General features: G+C 29.6%; 1 protein-coding gene across 2 annotated transcripts in view; it reads right to left on the bottom strand.

Moving 5' to 3' along the window:
- Positions 1–363: 363 nt before the first annotated feature.
- LOC127698785 (YLP motif-containing protein 1-like) overlaps positions 364–19,021 on the bottom strand; it is a 49,736-nt gene continuing 31,078 nt past the window's right edge. For both annotated transcript variants that reach the window (XM_052202447.1, XM_052202448.1), the window contains exons 12-21: positions 18,821–18,974; positions 18,069–18,188; positions 17,203–17,379; positions 16,572–16,655; positions 16,058–16,141; positions 15,278–15,373; positions 10,612–10,660; positions 9,070–9,191; positions 8,237–8,411; positions 364–757 (exon numbers count right to left, since the gene is read on the bottom strand). In XM_052202447.1, the coding sequence (XP_052058407.1) occupies positions 8,265–8,411; positions 9,070–9,191; positions 10,612–10,660; positions 15,278–15,373; positions 16,058–16,141; positions 16,572–16,655; positions 17,203–17,379; positions 18,069–18,188; positions 18,821–18,974 (1,033 nt within the window). In that variant the 3' untranslated portion in view covers positions 364–757; positions 8,237–8,264. The remainder of the gene's footprint in view (positions 758–8,236; positions 8,412–9,069; positions 9,192–10,611; positions 10,661–15,277; positions 15,374–16,057; positions 16,142–16,571; positions 16,656–17,202; positions 17,380–18,068; positions 18,189–18,820; positions 18,975–19,021) is intronic.

Raw genomic sequence — 19,021 nt, 5'->3', positions numbered from 1 at the left:
CAAGCAGCATGGATAAAATAGGGTTACATCCCTTGAATTTCAAAATAACGTCCTAAATTGACAATGTTTACATGTCATATAATACTTAACTATTATTTGTTTTGTATTATGATTTTTTCGTTACACTAAAAGCCGCTGGTTTTTTTATAGTTCATTTTACAACGTTGAAGTAATTTTCTTTAAATAGTGAATTAAGACGGCAGAGCTTGACAACTGTTTCGGATGCTTGAAATAATTAAAGAGAATAAATGAACATCGTAAGAAAGTACAAAATGTAATTCCATTTTTGCTTTCTGTATTATACATATGACATGGTTAGGCTTCAATTCCTTGAATAGTTGTAATGTAAAAGGTAACAGATGATACACATGAATATGACATTTTATTGACTCACAATATTCAAATATATCTAACAACTTTCATGGACTTGACTGTATGAAATTAGTGATTGAGTGAATATGTAACTTTATTTTCTAACAGACACACTATTCCTTACAAATTTACAACAGTGATCTGAAATATAACATTATGCATGAATCTATTTCAAAAGTATTTAAAATGCAGCAATGAACAAAAATTACAAGTAAAATCCATTAAAATCGTTATCTGTACACAATTGTAAAACACTTTTATGAAATGGCATCCTGAACAAAGAATATTTCCAAATCTTCAAAGTAAATCTTTCTTTCTTGTTCCTTTTCCCATACGATAAATGTTATTTTCCCATTCATTTCATTTCAATCATACAATCAATAGTCTGAAAATAAAGTAAATAAATAACATAAACTCATCTGTTCAATCATTTTACTTTTAAAACAAAAACATTGCATTTTTTTTTATCTATTCCACACATTTGTCTCCGAACGGTTTTGAAAGGGGGTCGTTCAGAAAACCACTGATTATGTTTGTTTGATTCTATTCACCTTACACTGAAATTCAAGTCTATTTGCAGTCTCGAAATTTGCAACTGACGTCAGGAAGGAAAATGAAAATTTTGCCTGATCAAAATATAATTTGCCTGGCAGATATGACGATCTAAAAAAAAAAATAATTTGTCTGAAATTTGGTCAGACAATTGACAATACTTGTCTGACCAAACCTTAATTTGCCTGATATGTCAGGAGGTCAGGCATATTTCGGGACCTGTGCTACTTCCCATTTCAATCATTAACATAATTAGTAATTTGGACTTTTTACACATTTTGTACTCGCACAACTCTTTCAAAATCCATTTACTGAATGTAGAGAGGCAAATGAAAAATCTAATGAACACTTATATGCAGATTAAAGTACTAGTTACTATGTCGTAAATTTCTATGCTCTACAAACCTAACCAATACTGACATGGTATAATTATACAGAGAGGAAGTGTGGAGAATCATTATGGTATAAACACGGAGAAATAGAAAAACAAAATTAGATAGTGTTTGGAATATCATTACAGTTAATTTGGTAATACATAATCAAAGAACTAATGATGTTTCTCCTTAACGAGGATTCATGTCAGTTAAACATAAGCCAGACATAAACAAAATCAGCAATATTCAAAATTAGTTTGAATCTAAAAGTTCAAAAAATAGGAACCAGACGATCACATGGGTTGTGTCAGTGGATAATCAATTAAAACGTAAGATTATAAAAGAAACGAGAGGCCCAAAGAAGTCTTGTCAATGATTATCATCAATGCACAATTCGTACTTCTGTCATTGTATTAGCTAACAACAATGAAACAATATTATATTACATTGGTAGTTCTTCTACCAGGATGCAGAAACAGGATTTAGTACTGTCCAATGAAGCATATGAAAACGGGTTTCAAAAGTGCTCTATCAAGTGCGATCATATGGATATGGACATTTCCAATTAAAAACTAATTTCTTAAGTAAGAAATCAATTTGACCAAAAACAGTTTTTTAATACTGTCCTTAAACATTAATTGTATGGCGTTTGCAAAGTCTGCCGAGTAATTTTGAATTAATATCCTGGTCTTGTCAATGATAAAGTATTCAATTTTGAAACTATTTATGTAAATATTATCCATAACCTTATAATTCATGATATTACATTACAATTAATTTGTATTACACAATTTTGTAATTTTAATTTGAATACCTAATAAATTTTGAATAGGATATCCTACAAGCAATAAAAAAATTGTTCTGATGAATCAAAGTATGCATGTCTGATAAAATTTACAAACACATTTCAAGATTAAATTTAAACTGAAAATATGTATTTTTTTTCAACTTACAAAAACACGATAGAACACTTATGTGCAAAAAGTAAAAAAATACACCAAAATTGTTTAAACGATAAATAATTGGCATTTATATATAAACACATTCACTTTTATTTCTTCTGGTTCTTTCCCTTTTCTGGTGTTGAATGATGGAAGAAATTAAACTACAGATTCAAAGGGAGTGACTACTAGATAGAAATTAAATTCAAAATGCCAGACAATTTAAATGTGAACAGAGACTTAACAACACCTGCATTGAAGAAAGATGTATTTATAAGACTATAGAGTGCTGAAGATCATTCACACTTTATCTGTTTGAAATGACAATGATATATACTATAAGTCATTTTCAGCTTTATAAACATTTAAATTTTATTATAAACACCATTTGGTTTGTATATAAATATCGTATTACTTTAATTATCTTCTTCTTTTACTATGGTATATCTATATCAACAAGCCAATTGAATCTACTTTAGAACCACTCTATTGTATCAAACGTAAAGCAAAAATGGTTTGTAATTTTATAATATAAATCTTTTCTTACTGAAGTTTTCGAGAATAAAACAAAAACAACGTACTCAGAGAACTTAAACCTCTAGTTTCTTAACAATGAACGCAAAAATGTAAATGAAGCTCTGGTCGGTTAGAACCATAAGGCTTTTAGGCTTTTATTAAAAGGGGAAAACATTGTGTAAAAGACATGTTTTCATCGAATTTCCCCCAATGAACATTGGTATACAAGAGGTGACAACAGTTGAGGTTGTCAATACAATAGAACCATAAACAACTGTCATTTAAGTGGGAGGTTTAGTTAGCTATAAAACAAGGTTAACCCACCATTTTCTTCGGAAAATACCCGTACCAGGAAGATGAGTTGTTTTCTATTCGTTCAGTTGGTTGATATAGTCTAACATTTGATTCTGTCAGGTTTTATGGATTTTCCTCTTTTTTTTAATTTACCTTGGAGTTCGATTTTTTTGTTCATACTTATTTATCCATGATCTAACTCACATAGTCATTTGGAATTTACCAACAGCGAAGAGAAAAATCCGATGGAATAGCATGAAATTCAAAGGGGGAGAGACCGGGTACATCGTCTTCTATTATACATGCAGTACAAACCATGTCAATTCAGCTTCAATTTCAAATGTCACGACATGGAATAAGACACAGTCGGTTAAACGTTAAGATCAGACGAATTTTCTGCTGTTTAAGGATCAAGACCACAAGGACATGCTAAATCGTATCGGTAAACGGTATGAGGACAATACATCAATTGTGAGAAGAGCTCGCTTTGAAAACCTCCGTATTATAAGTGTTTAATTCATTGGCAAACAAATAATACTTGCCAGTCAGGTATTTTGTCAACTCTTTAAATATTATATATAATATAAGCTGTTATTAAAAAATATAATTTGTGAACGTAAACCACTGGAATTCTATATTACCAGAGTTGTGTTATTCCTTTGTCTTTCATCTATACAATTACAAAAATAATCAATCCGTTGAAAATGATATTGATAAAACTGCAGAGATCAAGTTAATGTGTGGTCTCATAAACGAAATTAAATTAAAACTTTACTTAACACTCATTGAAAATTAACACTTGTAAACTGTTTTCTTTCTCCTGCAAGATATCATTCAACGATCGACGCAGTAATTTGTCGAAATGGGAGGAAACTAGCAGTAAAATCACATTGCAATCAATTAAGCCATCATCACAGTAGAAAGCATATTATAAAATGACATATATTTAGTTCTGACAAGTTAATAGTAGCAATACATCACACTCTCAATCATACCCACATCAACTTAGATTACGATAACTGATACCTCATTAGGATTTTAATTGGCAATAAAACTTCAAATCTTACTTTATCAACCTTACTAAATTAATACTAAATCTACTTTATTTCTATTTTTTTTATTTTGATTGTCGACATTTACTGTATTTTAAATATACATTTACACTAATGACATAATGCACCTATAGTATGGCAATAAAAAAAATCTTAAGCTTTCGGTCAATTTTCAAAGAGAAGGTATAGTAGGACAATCAAATAAATCTTTTCACACAATTTCAATTGTTTCGGTTTGGATCATTAGTCATGAAAGCCATGAGAATAAAACTGAAGTATCTTAAAGCAAATTTAATAATGGATATGGAGACATTAGTTTCAAGTAAAGTAAAGTTCTAAAATGTTGAAACAAGGTTCATTGTAGGTATACTAAGACCATAAAAAAATTCTTTAGCTCCTCAGACAATTTTTTGAACTTTAGGTTCATGTGAATAGGCAAAAAATTGAAAACAACACGTTTAATAATTTAATGCGACCGAAGCGCTTTTCTGGATTTACCTTCATCAGGAACCCTCAAAGCATATACCACCAGTCCATATGAAAGTGACCGGACTGGTATGTTCATGAGGCAGGATAACCAATAAGACTAGTGGTAAAGAAACTAAAAAATGTTTCAATTGCCTAACTATCATCATTTCCTCCAGATGGATTATGTTGGAGAAAACTTTAGTAAATAAATGATATCCGAACACCCACTAAGTCAAGATATTTCTTAGAAAATGTTTTATTCTTTCTTTTACTGTATGACAACTAGCAGGTATTTTAAAGTAAATATTTATTGATAGAAGTTATATTATTTATGAGAATACTTAATCTGTTATCACTGTTATCATTCGAATAAATTTATTTTATTTTATTGCATAAACTGTCTTGAACATTTACGATAAAAAGAAGCAGGTTCATTTCTCTAATTCCTTAATTCAAGATTAAAATAGTCTTAATCTTACTCTAAAAATATAACAATTACCGGTACACTGACAACATTCCATCATATCCATAAGTTTGATAAAGAAAATAGCAAAATTTAAATGCAAAGAGAGACAAAAGTCTACATAACCAAACATGCAGACTATGTAATTTTTTGCAATATTAAAATATAGAGATGTGTATGACTGACAATAAGGTAACTATCCACTAAAGACCAAAGAATAAGGATGCATCCCGTTAACATCCTTGTTCATTTCATTGTGTGTACTTCTAAATGACAATTATCAAACATTCTAACGTGTCAAGCCATAGTTATAATCTTAAAATAATATACCAATTATGAAAACACTTTATAAATTTCGTTTGTGCGAAGAAGCACCCTCCTGGATATACCTTCATCAGCATCGTTCAATCCTAAATTTTCCAATGCCATGGATGTAAAATATTTAAATTCTTGGGACACATCCAAAAAGGACCTTAAAAAATAGCCAAATTCATCTAAGGAGTTGAAACCTTAGTTTACCAAATATTTTCTTGATTTATCAATGTGTAATTATTTGATAACATTTTAAAACTCAATCACTTTTCTTTTATAGCAATCAATTATCCATTAGTTATATATCACTTTCCACAAATGGGTTTACATTTCAGATGCACCGAGTGGATCAAAAGATAAGTTAAAATTTAAATCAACTCTTTGAAAGACTCAGTGAGATTGGTGTAATAACTCATCAGAAACATGTAACTATCATGATATCTTCCCAACATGACCCTTGAAAGTTAACCATACCAATCCCTTTGTATTGTCATTGAATAGGAATGACTGCATCAGAGTTCAGTTCTTTACATACCAATTGAGGGTCCGAGTTATTTGCATGCATTCATTATTTTAAAATACAAATTATCCTTTACCTCAGATTCTACCTTATATCAGTGCATGTTTAATTATACTTAGTCCAAGAAATTTCTAGGTTTACCAATTAAACATTTTCATACCAAGTATAATTAAAATCTGTGTTAATACAAAGATATCAGTGTTCTGTCATACAGTATTTAATAATTGACTGTTTTGTTTTGTAATTTTATTGGTGTGTCAAACCTATTAAGTAACAAAAAGTAGCATTAATTTTATGTGCCATAACCTTGAAATTGTATGTCTGATCCAGTTCACCATTTGTATTTCTGTGCATACCTTTTTACATTGTTATGCATGCACATGCAGTCACTGATGTTGCATTTTATTGGGAAATAGAACTACTGTTTGAAACTTTCTACATCTCATTTAAAGATTGTGAAATACTACTTAATACAATAATATATTCTATAAATCAAAAGTAACTTTAGTTCTGTTCAAAATTTTCTAAACCTCTAGTACAAACAAACATTCCATGTATTTCTTAATAAAAGTCTTCCACATTTTTGTTTTTCATTCTTTAGCAATGTTTTAAATTTGATAATTACTAGTATCGTTTTAAGAAAAATATGACTTGCAAAGTAAAATTTGAAAACTTGTCCTTTGCATTTCAAATTAATTAAACATATTGTATGGTTAAGTTTTATATCTAATTATAAGATAATGGCATTCGAATTAAAAACTAACCATTTATCAAATTCCAAGTAATAACAGTTCAATCTACCATCTATTTTGAGACCAAAATAAACATTCATAGCAATAACGACATAAAAATAATTAGGAAATTAAAAAATGAATGTCACAACATTATTTCATCAAATGGAACAGATGTCAACATTTTTCACGAGGGCAAAAGCAAGGTTTTGGGTATATAGAAAAAATATGCAAAAACCACATTCTTCAGCATACTAGTCTTCAACATTTTGTTATTTTCATCTTATAATGTAATCAACAAGTATACATAATATATGATGATTCAATAGACAGCAAACACAGATTATAACCTTTCATCAGAAAATCTGTTAATTCATATCAAAAGAAATGAGAGTGTTCACACGTTAAAATAACAAGATTCAAAGACCACTATCACAAAATAAACACATATAGGTATTTACGCTTTAAGAATCTTTCAGTGTAGAAAAAAGTCTAGTTAGAATGACTATTTTTTTAATTTAGTCATGCTTCAGACTTAATAACCTCACCTTTAACCTTGATGACCAGTTCACCATGTACACACACTTTCACAAAAAGAAATGCAGTTTGATGTATATTAGTTCTACCCAATTCACCCCCAGTATTTGCGAAGTCAATCATGTATGATAAAAGAGTACCGTAGTTATAATATGTCAATACTCTGAAATCCATTGCATCTCAATTTACAGTTGAATAAAAAAATTGTTGATGCTATATATCAGATAGGGACAGCACAGAGATAATTGTCAATATTCATATCCGGTACAGGACAGAACAGGAGTGTTTGTACCTTCATATCTTTTTCTGACATGGTACAAAGGGAATACATACATATTTGGGGGAAATTAGAAATAGTGTTTTTTTACTCCACAATACATTTTTCAAGGTAATTTCAAGCATTTATCTATCTAAGACAAATCAAAAATATATTGAGCAGTTCATGATCTGCATATACAAAACCTGTTGACTTTCAAAGGCAAGTTTTATGTTAAATCACTGATAAATAAATTCACTTTACATAATGGGTCATCAAATCATGGACAGAAAGGTAATTGTGCATGGAATTGCCTCGGCAATAACTACAAATATTTGGGTGTTTAATGAGAATGACTAGAGATACAGATTTCTTATAGTCAGTACTGTAAGTAATGGGCAGTAGTATTTTTAAAACACTACAAGCAACTAAACATCACAATTATCATCAGGGTTGTACATTAAATGACAATTAACTTCAATAAATACACTTTCAGTTTTTAAAGGCAGGAAATTGTATAGTTAATATTCAGTGTATGTACATGTACAGACTGAAGTTAGATGTATACTTCAGTTTGAAACAGCTGATGCAGTGGTGATGATGATCTTTTTTCTCAAATGAACTATAATGATCTGTTTTTATCTACATGATAAGGTAATGATGTGGGTATTTTCTAAATGTTTGTCAAAATTCAGCACAAGTTTGGGTCTAAATTATCTTATCGCAACATATATATGTAACTCTTGGATCTCATCAATTACTTGAACTTTCTAATCGGAAACATAAAATATTGACTTACCTATTGAACTACACAACAAAAAGACTTAAATATGAATAAAATTATGTACCTTTTTTTTATTTAATATAAAACATTAATTAAAAATATTTAGTTCTGTTGAGTTGCCTTTCAGCATAAGAATCATCTGTTATTCGTTCCCAGTCTCGCTGTGTTTGTCCCACCACAAATCCTATGTCGCGTCGTCTTGACTGAATTTTTTTCTCCTCAATGTCTGCCCATCTAACCTGTTTAAGAATAAATTATAAATTTTAGAGTTATAAATATAACCTAGAGATCTGATGATTTGTGATTTTTCCTAAATCAAGATTTGAACACTATTCAAAGACAGTAACTGATAACCTCAAAATAGTTGAAAGTTTTCTAAAATAAGTTCTGAGAATTTTTCGAAACAGATAACCCCCAAAGTGCATTAAAATGATGATCTACTTTTGCAGACTGACCCCTAAATTTTCTAAATATCTGCATAATTTACTGCATGGAAACATGGAATACTGGACATAAAATAGAATAAAATACCTTATGTTATAACCTAACAAAGTTTTGGGATAAAAAGGAGAAGAAATCAAGGGGCACAATTTTTACTGTGTTTTAAGGTATCCTTACCATAGAAAATAAAAAGTATGTGTGATATGCTACAGGTCATCAACATACATAGAGTCCGATCATTGCAAAGATATTCTACTATAAAATTCTAATTATATGCTGTCTTCAAACTTTCTAGTGGAAATCATCAGTTAACTGAAGTCATGTCATAAAGAAGTATAGCCATTTTCAAGTAATTCTTCGAGCAATTTTATCAAGAAAAGCAAAAAAAAAAAAAGATTTTAGTTCAATTGTCCATCTGCAGGGCTCTGAGATATACTTGTTGTTTAGAATCCTTACCCTCTTTTGTCCTGGAGCTAGAGGTCTAGTATCATAGTCATCAGGCAGCTGCAGGAAATCTTCCATACTCTGGTGGACTGGAGCTATCTTCTTATTGTGGTGTATTAAACCATCAAGTTTATCTACAAATAGGTAGGTTTTTTTCTAAATCACAGTTGCATTTAATTCGGTGATGATATAAAGCTTTGCCAACATCATACATTTGTTTAACAGGGTTACATAATAGAATACAGAATTTTTTAACACTATTGTAAAAAATAAGATTCCTGTTATAACACAGACTTAAATTTTCAAAGCACATAAAATCTTCTGTTTAAGCAACTGGTTAGTGTTTTGTGGGGTCTAGTGACTCAATTCTGAAAATGTTCCATTATAAATGAGAAACATTAAACAATTTATCAAAGGTTTGGTGTGTTTCAGAAAGGTCTTCCATGTCAGTTTGTAAATATGTCCATTATGTCATTTATCTTTTTATGAGGGTAAATAAAGAATTACAAATTACTATTTTTTTTCACTAGTTATTGTTTTACCCTAACAATTAATTTTCCAATTTTTTTATCATTTTTTTTTTAATTGTAATTTCAATATTATGAAATTAATCTGGTTAGATACAGTGTAAACTGATTAAGTAGTATCTTCCGACTAAGGAACAGATGTTTCTTCAGAAAATCTCTGAAATGATTAACAGGTGCAAGACTTTTGAACACTATTTTTAAAAAAAAACTGTCAACATAACCTGAACTTTTTTTTAAATTTTGGTGAAATATTAAAAATAAACTTTTGCATAAATGTCAATTAATAATGATACATATATTTACTTCAGGAATATGTATTCTTTCTTAACAACCAGGGGATTACATTTTTCAGCAGCTATATTCAGAAATTGCCAGTCAAGAGAGGATTTATATTTTAACTCCCATGGTAAAACTGTTAAAATTGTTTTCCTATTAATGAAAACAATCTTATTTTATAATTTTCCATTCAGGAACTGCCTTCTTAAAAATATTGAAATATCTTGTAAAAACAGTTTTTGCTTCAACAAAAATTGTTGAAGTCATTTATTTTTTTAATTCAATGAGATTCTAACAGACTGTGGTCCTCAACAAAGTGATCCACATTTCTGAATCAATACACCATTTAAGGGCACCTTGATGTCAGTATTTTCATTCCTATAACTTTAGTTTTTGAACCCTTCAGTCTGTTCAAAAGTATCCTTCTAGAAACCGTTCTGTACATCTAGTGCACTTATTTCTGTCCCCATAAAATTGGTTCTTCTTAACATTTCTGCTACACAACATCATTATGGGCTAAGCATGGTGTCTGGAAACTATAAGTGTTAATGCATTACCATAACTTTTACATTTTGTCCTCCAAATTGATGGATTTGATTTACCAGTGAGTTTTATGGTCATTTCGATACATTTACAAGTAATAAATTTAGAAACATCAGATACAATTGGCTATCTCTACTGTTAGGATAAAGTATTTTAAATCAATCTGCTTTCTGTTCAAACTTTTCTGCACAGGTATAAAAAAAATTACCTAATTGTGTTCCAGAGGGTTCAACTTCCCATTTACTCTTCTTTATTTCCTATGAAGACATAAAATATCTAACAAATGTAACATTGTCTATGAAAAAAATAAATAATAGGTAGTCATAAATTGCACAGGCAATATGGTAACAGAAATCTGACACAGGTATACAATATACAATACATTCGGAGATGGATCATATATGCAAGGGGAACCAAATAAAAACCATTACTCAAACCTCAATGACTTTGGAATCTGTAGTATGTTGAAAATCATCAAATCTAAGAAGGGCAAAAAGAATTTAAAAAGAGAAGATGCACCAATCTCCATCAAACATCAAAGACATTAGCAGGTTGTAAAACTTGTGTCTCATCTGTTTTTATAGTTTATGAGCAATACAATATGCTTAAACAGGGATTGACTGGGGATTATAAGGTACTTAAAGATCGAGTGCACGTTGACAATATTGCATGATGGTGGTGATAGACTTCAAAGGTTATGAAATTAACAGATACCACTTTTGGCCTTTGAAAAACAGAAATACAATTTCAGTCAGCAGTGTCTAAAAGTATTGGAGAGTTGTGTTGATCTTGTTTGATATATCCTTTCTGCATTAGTTTCTTTAGGTATTTATCTCTTGATTTGTGGAATTCATAATGACAATTTAATAGTAATAATTCAATATATACTATAGATTTTGGATAATATGTATTCAAAGTTTTATTAAATCAAATTTGCATAATCTACTTCTACTTCTTAATGTTCAAATAAGATATGACTTTTAGTCAGTTATATAAATGTATAATCTGCAAAAAAAGATGGACTCCTGTACATAAAATTAACACTGAAATAAGCAGACAGTTTCCTACACATTCCTTAAATTATCCTAGTACATGCCACAGACTTCAATTGTCCTAAAAACAATACAAAAATCATAAAAAAAACATCTCACATTACTTTAACAGTGAAATCAAATGCAAGCTGCAGCTCATCTAACAATGTCTAAAGAAAAAAAAAAGATGTAAATTATTTAATCTTAATCAGAATCACATTGTCTCAAAAACTGCATTGAAAATCAAATCATTGCGGCAAATTATTCATACTACTGTAAATTACTTCCCATTTAAAACTGAAACGAAGAAAGCTTGTTTTATGGTGCATAGTCCTAAATGCCTTTTCCGGTTCATAAAATGTTAGCATTTAAAAGGCTAAAAAGAAAGAAACTTGTTGTAAAACATTATATTCAGCTTTTCAGTTTTGGCAACTGCTTCAGAAATAATAATTCTGCACCTTTCCTCAGAGGCCCTACAATAAATCTACAAGATTTTCATTAAATTCTTTCCCGTCTTTGTATTTTCTGAATAAAAATACCCCTTAAAATTATTTTATGGGTCTCTTTAATAATTTCAACTAGAAACTGTTCCATAAAGAAGCTCTAGAAAACGATACAAATGAGTATTGACGTGAATATTTATGCCTGAAACAGAAGTTTCTACAGGTAATATAACGCAAGTTCATATCTTCTTGGAAATCTATACATCAGCCAAAAAAAAAAGTTAATTTTAAATGTTGTCAAAATTTTTATATTCAATTGCATTTCAAGAATACTTCTTTTATTTAAATGATGCTCAAAGGTACAATTCATACATAGTTACACTTGACTATCTTTCCAGTATTAGTTGAAAAGCAATCTCTTTTCCTAGATTTTCTGTCTCCACATGGTATGTCACATACTTCAACTTCATAACCACAATACCATTAAAAGACTTCTCATGTACATGATACGATCTGTTTACATCTCTAAGCAAGCATGATAATGCATCTATCTCATCCAAAAGAGGAAAATTTGGCAAATGTCGAGGCATGTTTATGTATGCGTATATTGTGAAAAAGGCATTTATGTAAAAAGAATTTGCTTTAACTACACTGTGAGCAATACAGTTTTATGTTTCCAATAAAAGTAAATGCAAATTGCAATTTAAGCAAATTATTAAATGCAAAATAATAAAAAAAAAAATCTTCTAAAATCAACATGCCAGTTTATCAACAACAAAACATAAATTAGGATACCCATGGAGATATTCCTTTATTCCACTAATTCACACATTTGAAATTATAGGATTTCCAAGTAGTTTCATCTTTAAATTTGGATAATGCTTTTTATTTATTGTTTTTCTGTTGTTTAATTTAAAAATATTCAAACTGAATCTGGAGTTTTTTCAAGTAATATTTTGGACTTAAGACTTGATTTTGTGTATTATGCAATAAATGACTGTCTTTAATATATGACAAAATATTGGACATGAACATTCCTTTTTGTCAAACACTTATTATTCATAATACAACTGTTGTGGAAAGATAAGTTGTTGATACAACTTCAATAGTTTTTCTCAAAACTTTTAAAGGCTGAATACCAGCAAAAGTCCTGAAAATATCTGTGAAGTATGATATCCTGAATATTTTCATAAATGAGCCATATTATGCTATAAATCCTCTTAATTTCATTTACAACAAATTTCATTAATAAACCAATCAATCACTGGAATGGTCATTTGCATCGGAATGGGTTCCAGTAACAATGAGCAATACTAGAGGTTAAACAATAAGAACCAGATGTATATCTAAGTGTTGCATGTTGTCTATACATCATCCATAGTAAATGGTGACAACATCAAATAATGGGATTTTTTGCTGCTTTAAATAAGCATGTACATGCAACAAAATAAAAAAATGTTGTGCAAAACAAATATTTCAAATAACCCATCCTTCAAGAACTCAATGTTGTATATTTGATAAATTTGACTCGAAGGTACATGCTTCTATATAACTTGATTTTGTCCATAGTCAACAAGTCTTGCATACGTTTATTTGGAGGGGATGATATATATGAATTAACTATACATGGTCAGAATAAAAAAAATTAAATGTATAAAGCATAGAAAGATGAAGAAATGTGGACACACAGAACATGTATATCCTGTTTCTTGTTACGTACAAATAAAGTATGCATCTGAAATATCAGTAATTCCTTTATACTGCAAGGCTTAAAACTATTCAAAGGAGATATTTTAAGGTGGAAATTTTAAATATTGGAAATAGAGCTGATGTAAAAATTCTGCAAACCTAAATATTTCTTTGGAGCATCAATAAATTTCTATGGAACATATTGTTAATGTCTAAAAAAGAATTCTACATAAATATTCAGTAACTTTATTACAAATTTACAGACAGGTCAATTTCAATGCATAAATAGCAGTTGCCATTTAAATTATATAAGATACTTTTAACAGTTTTGACTGAGGAACATTTGAAAAACTAATGTAAAGGTTCTAGGAAGAATCAAGGGTCTCCAATTTCTTCATATTGGCATTGATTAATATGTAACTTCAGTAATATTGAGGGGGGGAAACAAGGAAGAAATGCTTTGCTATTGTGTTTTTGGGAGGGATAAGTTACTTTGATCATAGTCCTTATTCTATTTTTCTCCAATCAGAATATAGGTAATCTTCATATGTTATAATCTAGTCTAAATGCACCTTAAATCTACTTATCTGTCATTAAATATAATTAAAGACATTTCCTTCAAATTTTGTCAATACAAGTGAAAATGTTTCATATCACATTGCTAGAGTGGTTGTCAATACCTAAATGACTACAGACTTCAAATTCCAAACCAGGTGATGCATTAAACTGCATCAAAATGAGCAGAATGTTAGGAATTTAAATTAGTTTGAAACCTGTCTAAACTCATGAAGCATTTCAGTTTATACAGGTTTTATCATAATCTAAAAGGGCTCTGAACTGTAACAAATCCAGACTGTAGTATATGTATGAACATTCAATCAATATATATATATATATACTAAATTAGATGCTGTATTCAGAGGAGAATAGTCATAGTACTATCATGGTATTGGAATTCAAGGTTGTTAGTTTTTCAAAGATAGATACACAGTATGATGAAGTACTGTTCTAAGATATCTTTATTGATTCTTAACTGATCAGAGTATTGGGTTTTTCTAGATAATCTTTGGGCAATTTTGAGAATTGGGAATACAAATTTCATGATATATTGGTGGAGAACTCTGTATGAATAGGAACCTCTTTTCATTCGAGATGGGTCCTCTTACGGGACCTTACTTGAATGTATTTTATATGTTGACAGCAGCACTGTACATATTTCATTTTATATCTTCACATCTTTACCTTTATTTTTTTCAAGATATCAGATATGCATGGGTAAAGTATATTTCACAATTGGACTAAGCTTTATAATAGAAATATCAAGGCATTTTTTTTTCTCCTATCTACTCAGCATACTGTATTATGATGGGTTTTGTATGATACCATAATAAATAGTCAAACTATATTTGACAAACTATTGTTCAATCATACTTACTGTTCTGCAAATCTGTGTGTTCAGTTCTCTGAAAACTCAATTTATTATTAGAATAATATATATCCACAGTATGTACTTACCCTGTCACTGAAACTAGAAACAACTTGTTTGTTAATCAATATTGTTGTACTTACCTGAACTCCAACTGAAACTAGAACCAAAGTCACAAATTAATCAATACTTAATGTTTTATTTGACACTTACCCCCAAGTTCTTGGTCTAAAACATGAAAAAATGATGAGTTAATTTTGTATTTAGGAACTTTGTAATACTCACCCCAAACTTGACATCTTCTTCTTCATCACTTTCTTCTTTCTTACGCTTGTCTGGTTTAGGTTCCGGCTTCTCATCCTCTTCAGTTTCCATTTCAACCTTTCAATGAATAAATCAAGATATTACTTAAATGAAAAATATATCAATAAGTTTCAAAGTATTTTGGCTGCTTTTTAGTCTATCCAGGTCTTGAGCAGAAAACCGGTATCTACATTTACCTTGAATCTGCATTTAACAATAGTCATACTTAAAGTGTCTACAAAATAATTATCTAACAAAATGAGTAATTAAAACCATCATTAAAGACTATTTTGGGTTGTTTTAATCTTTTAACAACCTTTTAAATGCTAGAGTTGAATAATACTTGTTGCAGGTTCAATTTTTTCCATAAATCTTAACCAACACTTTTTACTTATCCATTTGCACCATCACATTTTGTCGTTCATGTGTAATTTTGCATGACTGAAGTACTATTGACTTGTAAAAATTGTGTAAAAAATCAAAAGGGATATGTGCCCTATGAACAGGTCTAATTTTGTCAAGAGAAACTTGTTGAAGAACCGTTCTTAAATTATTTTCTAAAACATTTTACAGTTTTAATTTTATGTTTAAAATATCTTTCTGACCATTTTAATTTACAATGTTAAAAATGTGGACATAATCATTTGAATTATCAACTATTAACATGAAATATCTTCACAATCATTTTAATTTTTCATTAAATATATCATAAGAAGCCTTCAAATGAAGAAACTTGATATGCTTTCACAAAATAAATTGTACCTCTTGTATTGAGACTTCTTGAAGGATTGATCTAACATCTAATCGTAGATAATGTTTTGGTGTCTCCTGCCAGCCTTTTTCAATCTGAAAAAAGAATAATGTCTTTCAAATCTAATAAACAATATATAAACTAGTAGGCTGTGGCCACTTTTTATTGGTGGAGGAAGCCGGTGTGCCTTGAGATAATCACAACCGTTGGCAGGAAAACAGGTAGTAAGTACTAAAACATAATTACTAACTCTTACAGTACAATTTCTTTAAGCAAATCATAGTAGACAATATATATAACATACAATAAGAAATTTTAAAAACTCTTCTTTACTTACCTCAACCTACTACATATTTATTCATAAAAGAAAACACAACTTTGAAAGGATTAAAATTTTTTAGAATGTTGCAATAATGGCTCTTATAATACCCCTTCCTTTTGCGCAAAACAGAAAAATTGAAAAGAGAATAGGTAACAGGTTTGAGTTGAACAGAAGCCTTAAATACATGTATTGCTATATCTCACCTTTTCAATTTCACTCTGAGATCTGTTATGTGTGTTTCTTTTAACACAGGTTGCAACATCAGCCTGTATTTCAGCAATGTAAACCTGTAAAATAAAATCAAACTTGAGATTGATTATAAAATAACAACCAATAAAACTAATGCAATACTAATTTCATACGTCAATTACGACATTTCAATATTTCAATATTTACAAATTGCCATATAAGTATCATCAGTACTTTCCTTACTGGTAGCAGGCTAAATATATCTACATCATGATTCATGTTTTCTACTTTCATGTCAGATGTAAAGTTATCAATGTAAACAGTTTTCTGTCTTTTACTTTTATAAATCAGTCTGCTAACTAAAACTTTAGGGAAAACACTGTATCTCTATTTGTTTTACCTTTTTTTTTAGAATTAATTTTGTAATCGTGAGAAATTTTATAAAAAGTACAACAATTGAGTTCTTATCCCAAATTTTTTTAATCTAGTGTTAACTAGTTTAAAGTTGCACAAACTATGAATTAATTCATTTTTGTTGAGACAAATTTTCCTGGTTTGAGGAAAAATTGTATTTTCATGGATATTTAATTTCATGTATTTGCCTAAGTCTGCATGCTAGCCTAATATCTGATGAGTTCAACCTACCTGAAATCCTTTAGATTTTGCGTAGCTCCAAAATTCTTCAAAATGTCTTTCTTTTTCATTCACAGCATCAACAATGATGAAAGGAAAGAATCCATCATCAATTGTCTTTTTAAAACTTTTATACATATTTTTCCTATATGAACTTTCCAATTCTGGCTCAAACTCATACTCTAAGACCTATAATGAAACATTATAAACCATAAAAAAATTCTATACAATTTCAAGTCCTAGTCTTATTACCAGAATTTTTTTTTGTGTTGGTTCATACGTTGTGACTTTAGTTTTGTTCTAAAATAGACCTAAAACAGTCAAAATTTAAATTTCATCATCAAGTGCATAATTAAGATGTCACCATGACATCAGCACTGATTCAAACAAACCAAAACCTGTTGCTTCTGTATTTAGCAGGTTTTTTTTATTTATTACTTTCTTAAATTGATACAATAATTATATTCAAATGAATTTTTAGAATTTTCAGGCCATCATTGACCTTTTGTAAATGATACTATCTCATAGTGTATGTTTATAGTGATGGATACAATAAAACCTCTAAGAATGATTTTTAAAGCTATGATTTTAACATAAATGCCAAAAGAGTCACTCAATCATAAAATGTAGATCAAATAAATAGAACTTAATTGCAGTTCCTGATCTAGATGTTTACAAGGTTTTAAACAACTAACTAATAAATTCTTCTTGAATAAGCTTTAGAAGTAACCTTTGACTTTCATCAAATATCTGCATTTCTGATTTTGAATTTGAAAGACCATGTATCACAGCATTCAAGGGATCTAATAAAATAACATGTGAAATCTCCTTAAAAGAACAGTCGTACATTGCCTGACAGTATGCATTATCATACCAACCTTCTTTTTTACTTTTTTGCCTGTTTCAGGGTCTTTTTCTGTCTTTTCAACTTCTGTCATGAAATAATCATCTAAACAAAGCATTCTGGGAGCACCACCACCATGCTGAACTTCCTTGTCCTAAAATGATTACAACCCATCATTAGAATAAAATGTACACAGTCATGGATATATATGTGTTTGTTTGATGTGGTTTAAATTTTAATCAATTTTCTACAAATTTATAAAATTACGTGATGGTCAGTTTTATTGGCGGAGAAAAATGGGAGTACCCAAGGTGAAAATTTGACTTAGATAAAACATCTTGCAAAACAATACACTTTAATTTAGCCACCTGTATAGTCTTGTTGAATTGTGGCGCAAATCTGACTGAAAAAGGTTGCAAATACTATCCCTGATCCAGTCATGCAAAATATATTTTCATCATTTTCTCGGACTTTTCAATGTCGAGTTTAGATGTTTGACCTGTCTGCTGTTATCTGCCAGCTGTCAGCTTTAATGATATTTTTATGAGTGAATCATTTTTAAATTTTCTTTGAACTGTTCAATTAACCTATATTGGACCAAGGAAAGGCAACTTGAATTCAAAACAATGGGTCAGTATGAAATATAGTGTTGTTCATACAAGTTTTTAAATCCAAAATTGTTTCAACTTGTGGTTACTCTATTTTCAAAATGCTATCCCTGGGAACCATGTACGTTAAAATGCAACAGTTCATTAATCATTCAGAATTTATTTCAACTCTCATTACCTTAATAAGTTTGCCAACATATGTTTTTCCTGACCCTGGAAGTCCTCTCAGCATAACAACAATCTGTGGTGGCCTGTGTTTTCTACCAGGTGGCACTAACAAATCGTCTATTTTAACTGTTTCCACTTTTGGTTCATGTACTGATTTACTAGACCTTCAAACAAAACAAAACATAGTCTATCATTCAAATGCATCATTAAA

This window comes from Mytilus californianus, unplaced genomic scaffold, assembly GCF_021869535.1.
Source record: "Mytilus californianus isolate M0D057914Y unplaced genomic scaffold, xbMytCali1.0.p SCAF_4, whole genome shotgun sequence".
Classification (NCBI taxonomy): Eukaryota; Metazoa; Mollusca; class Bivalvia; order Mytilida; family Mytilidae; genus Mytilus; species Mytilus californianus.
This window is presented reverse-complemented; position numbering and strand designations above follow the sequence as displayed.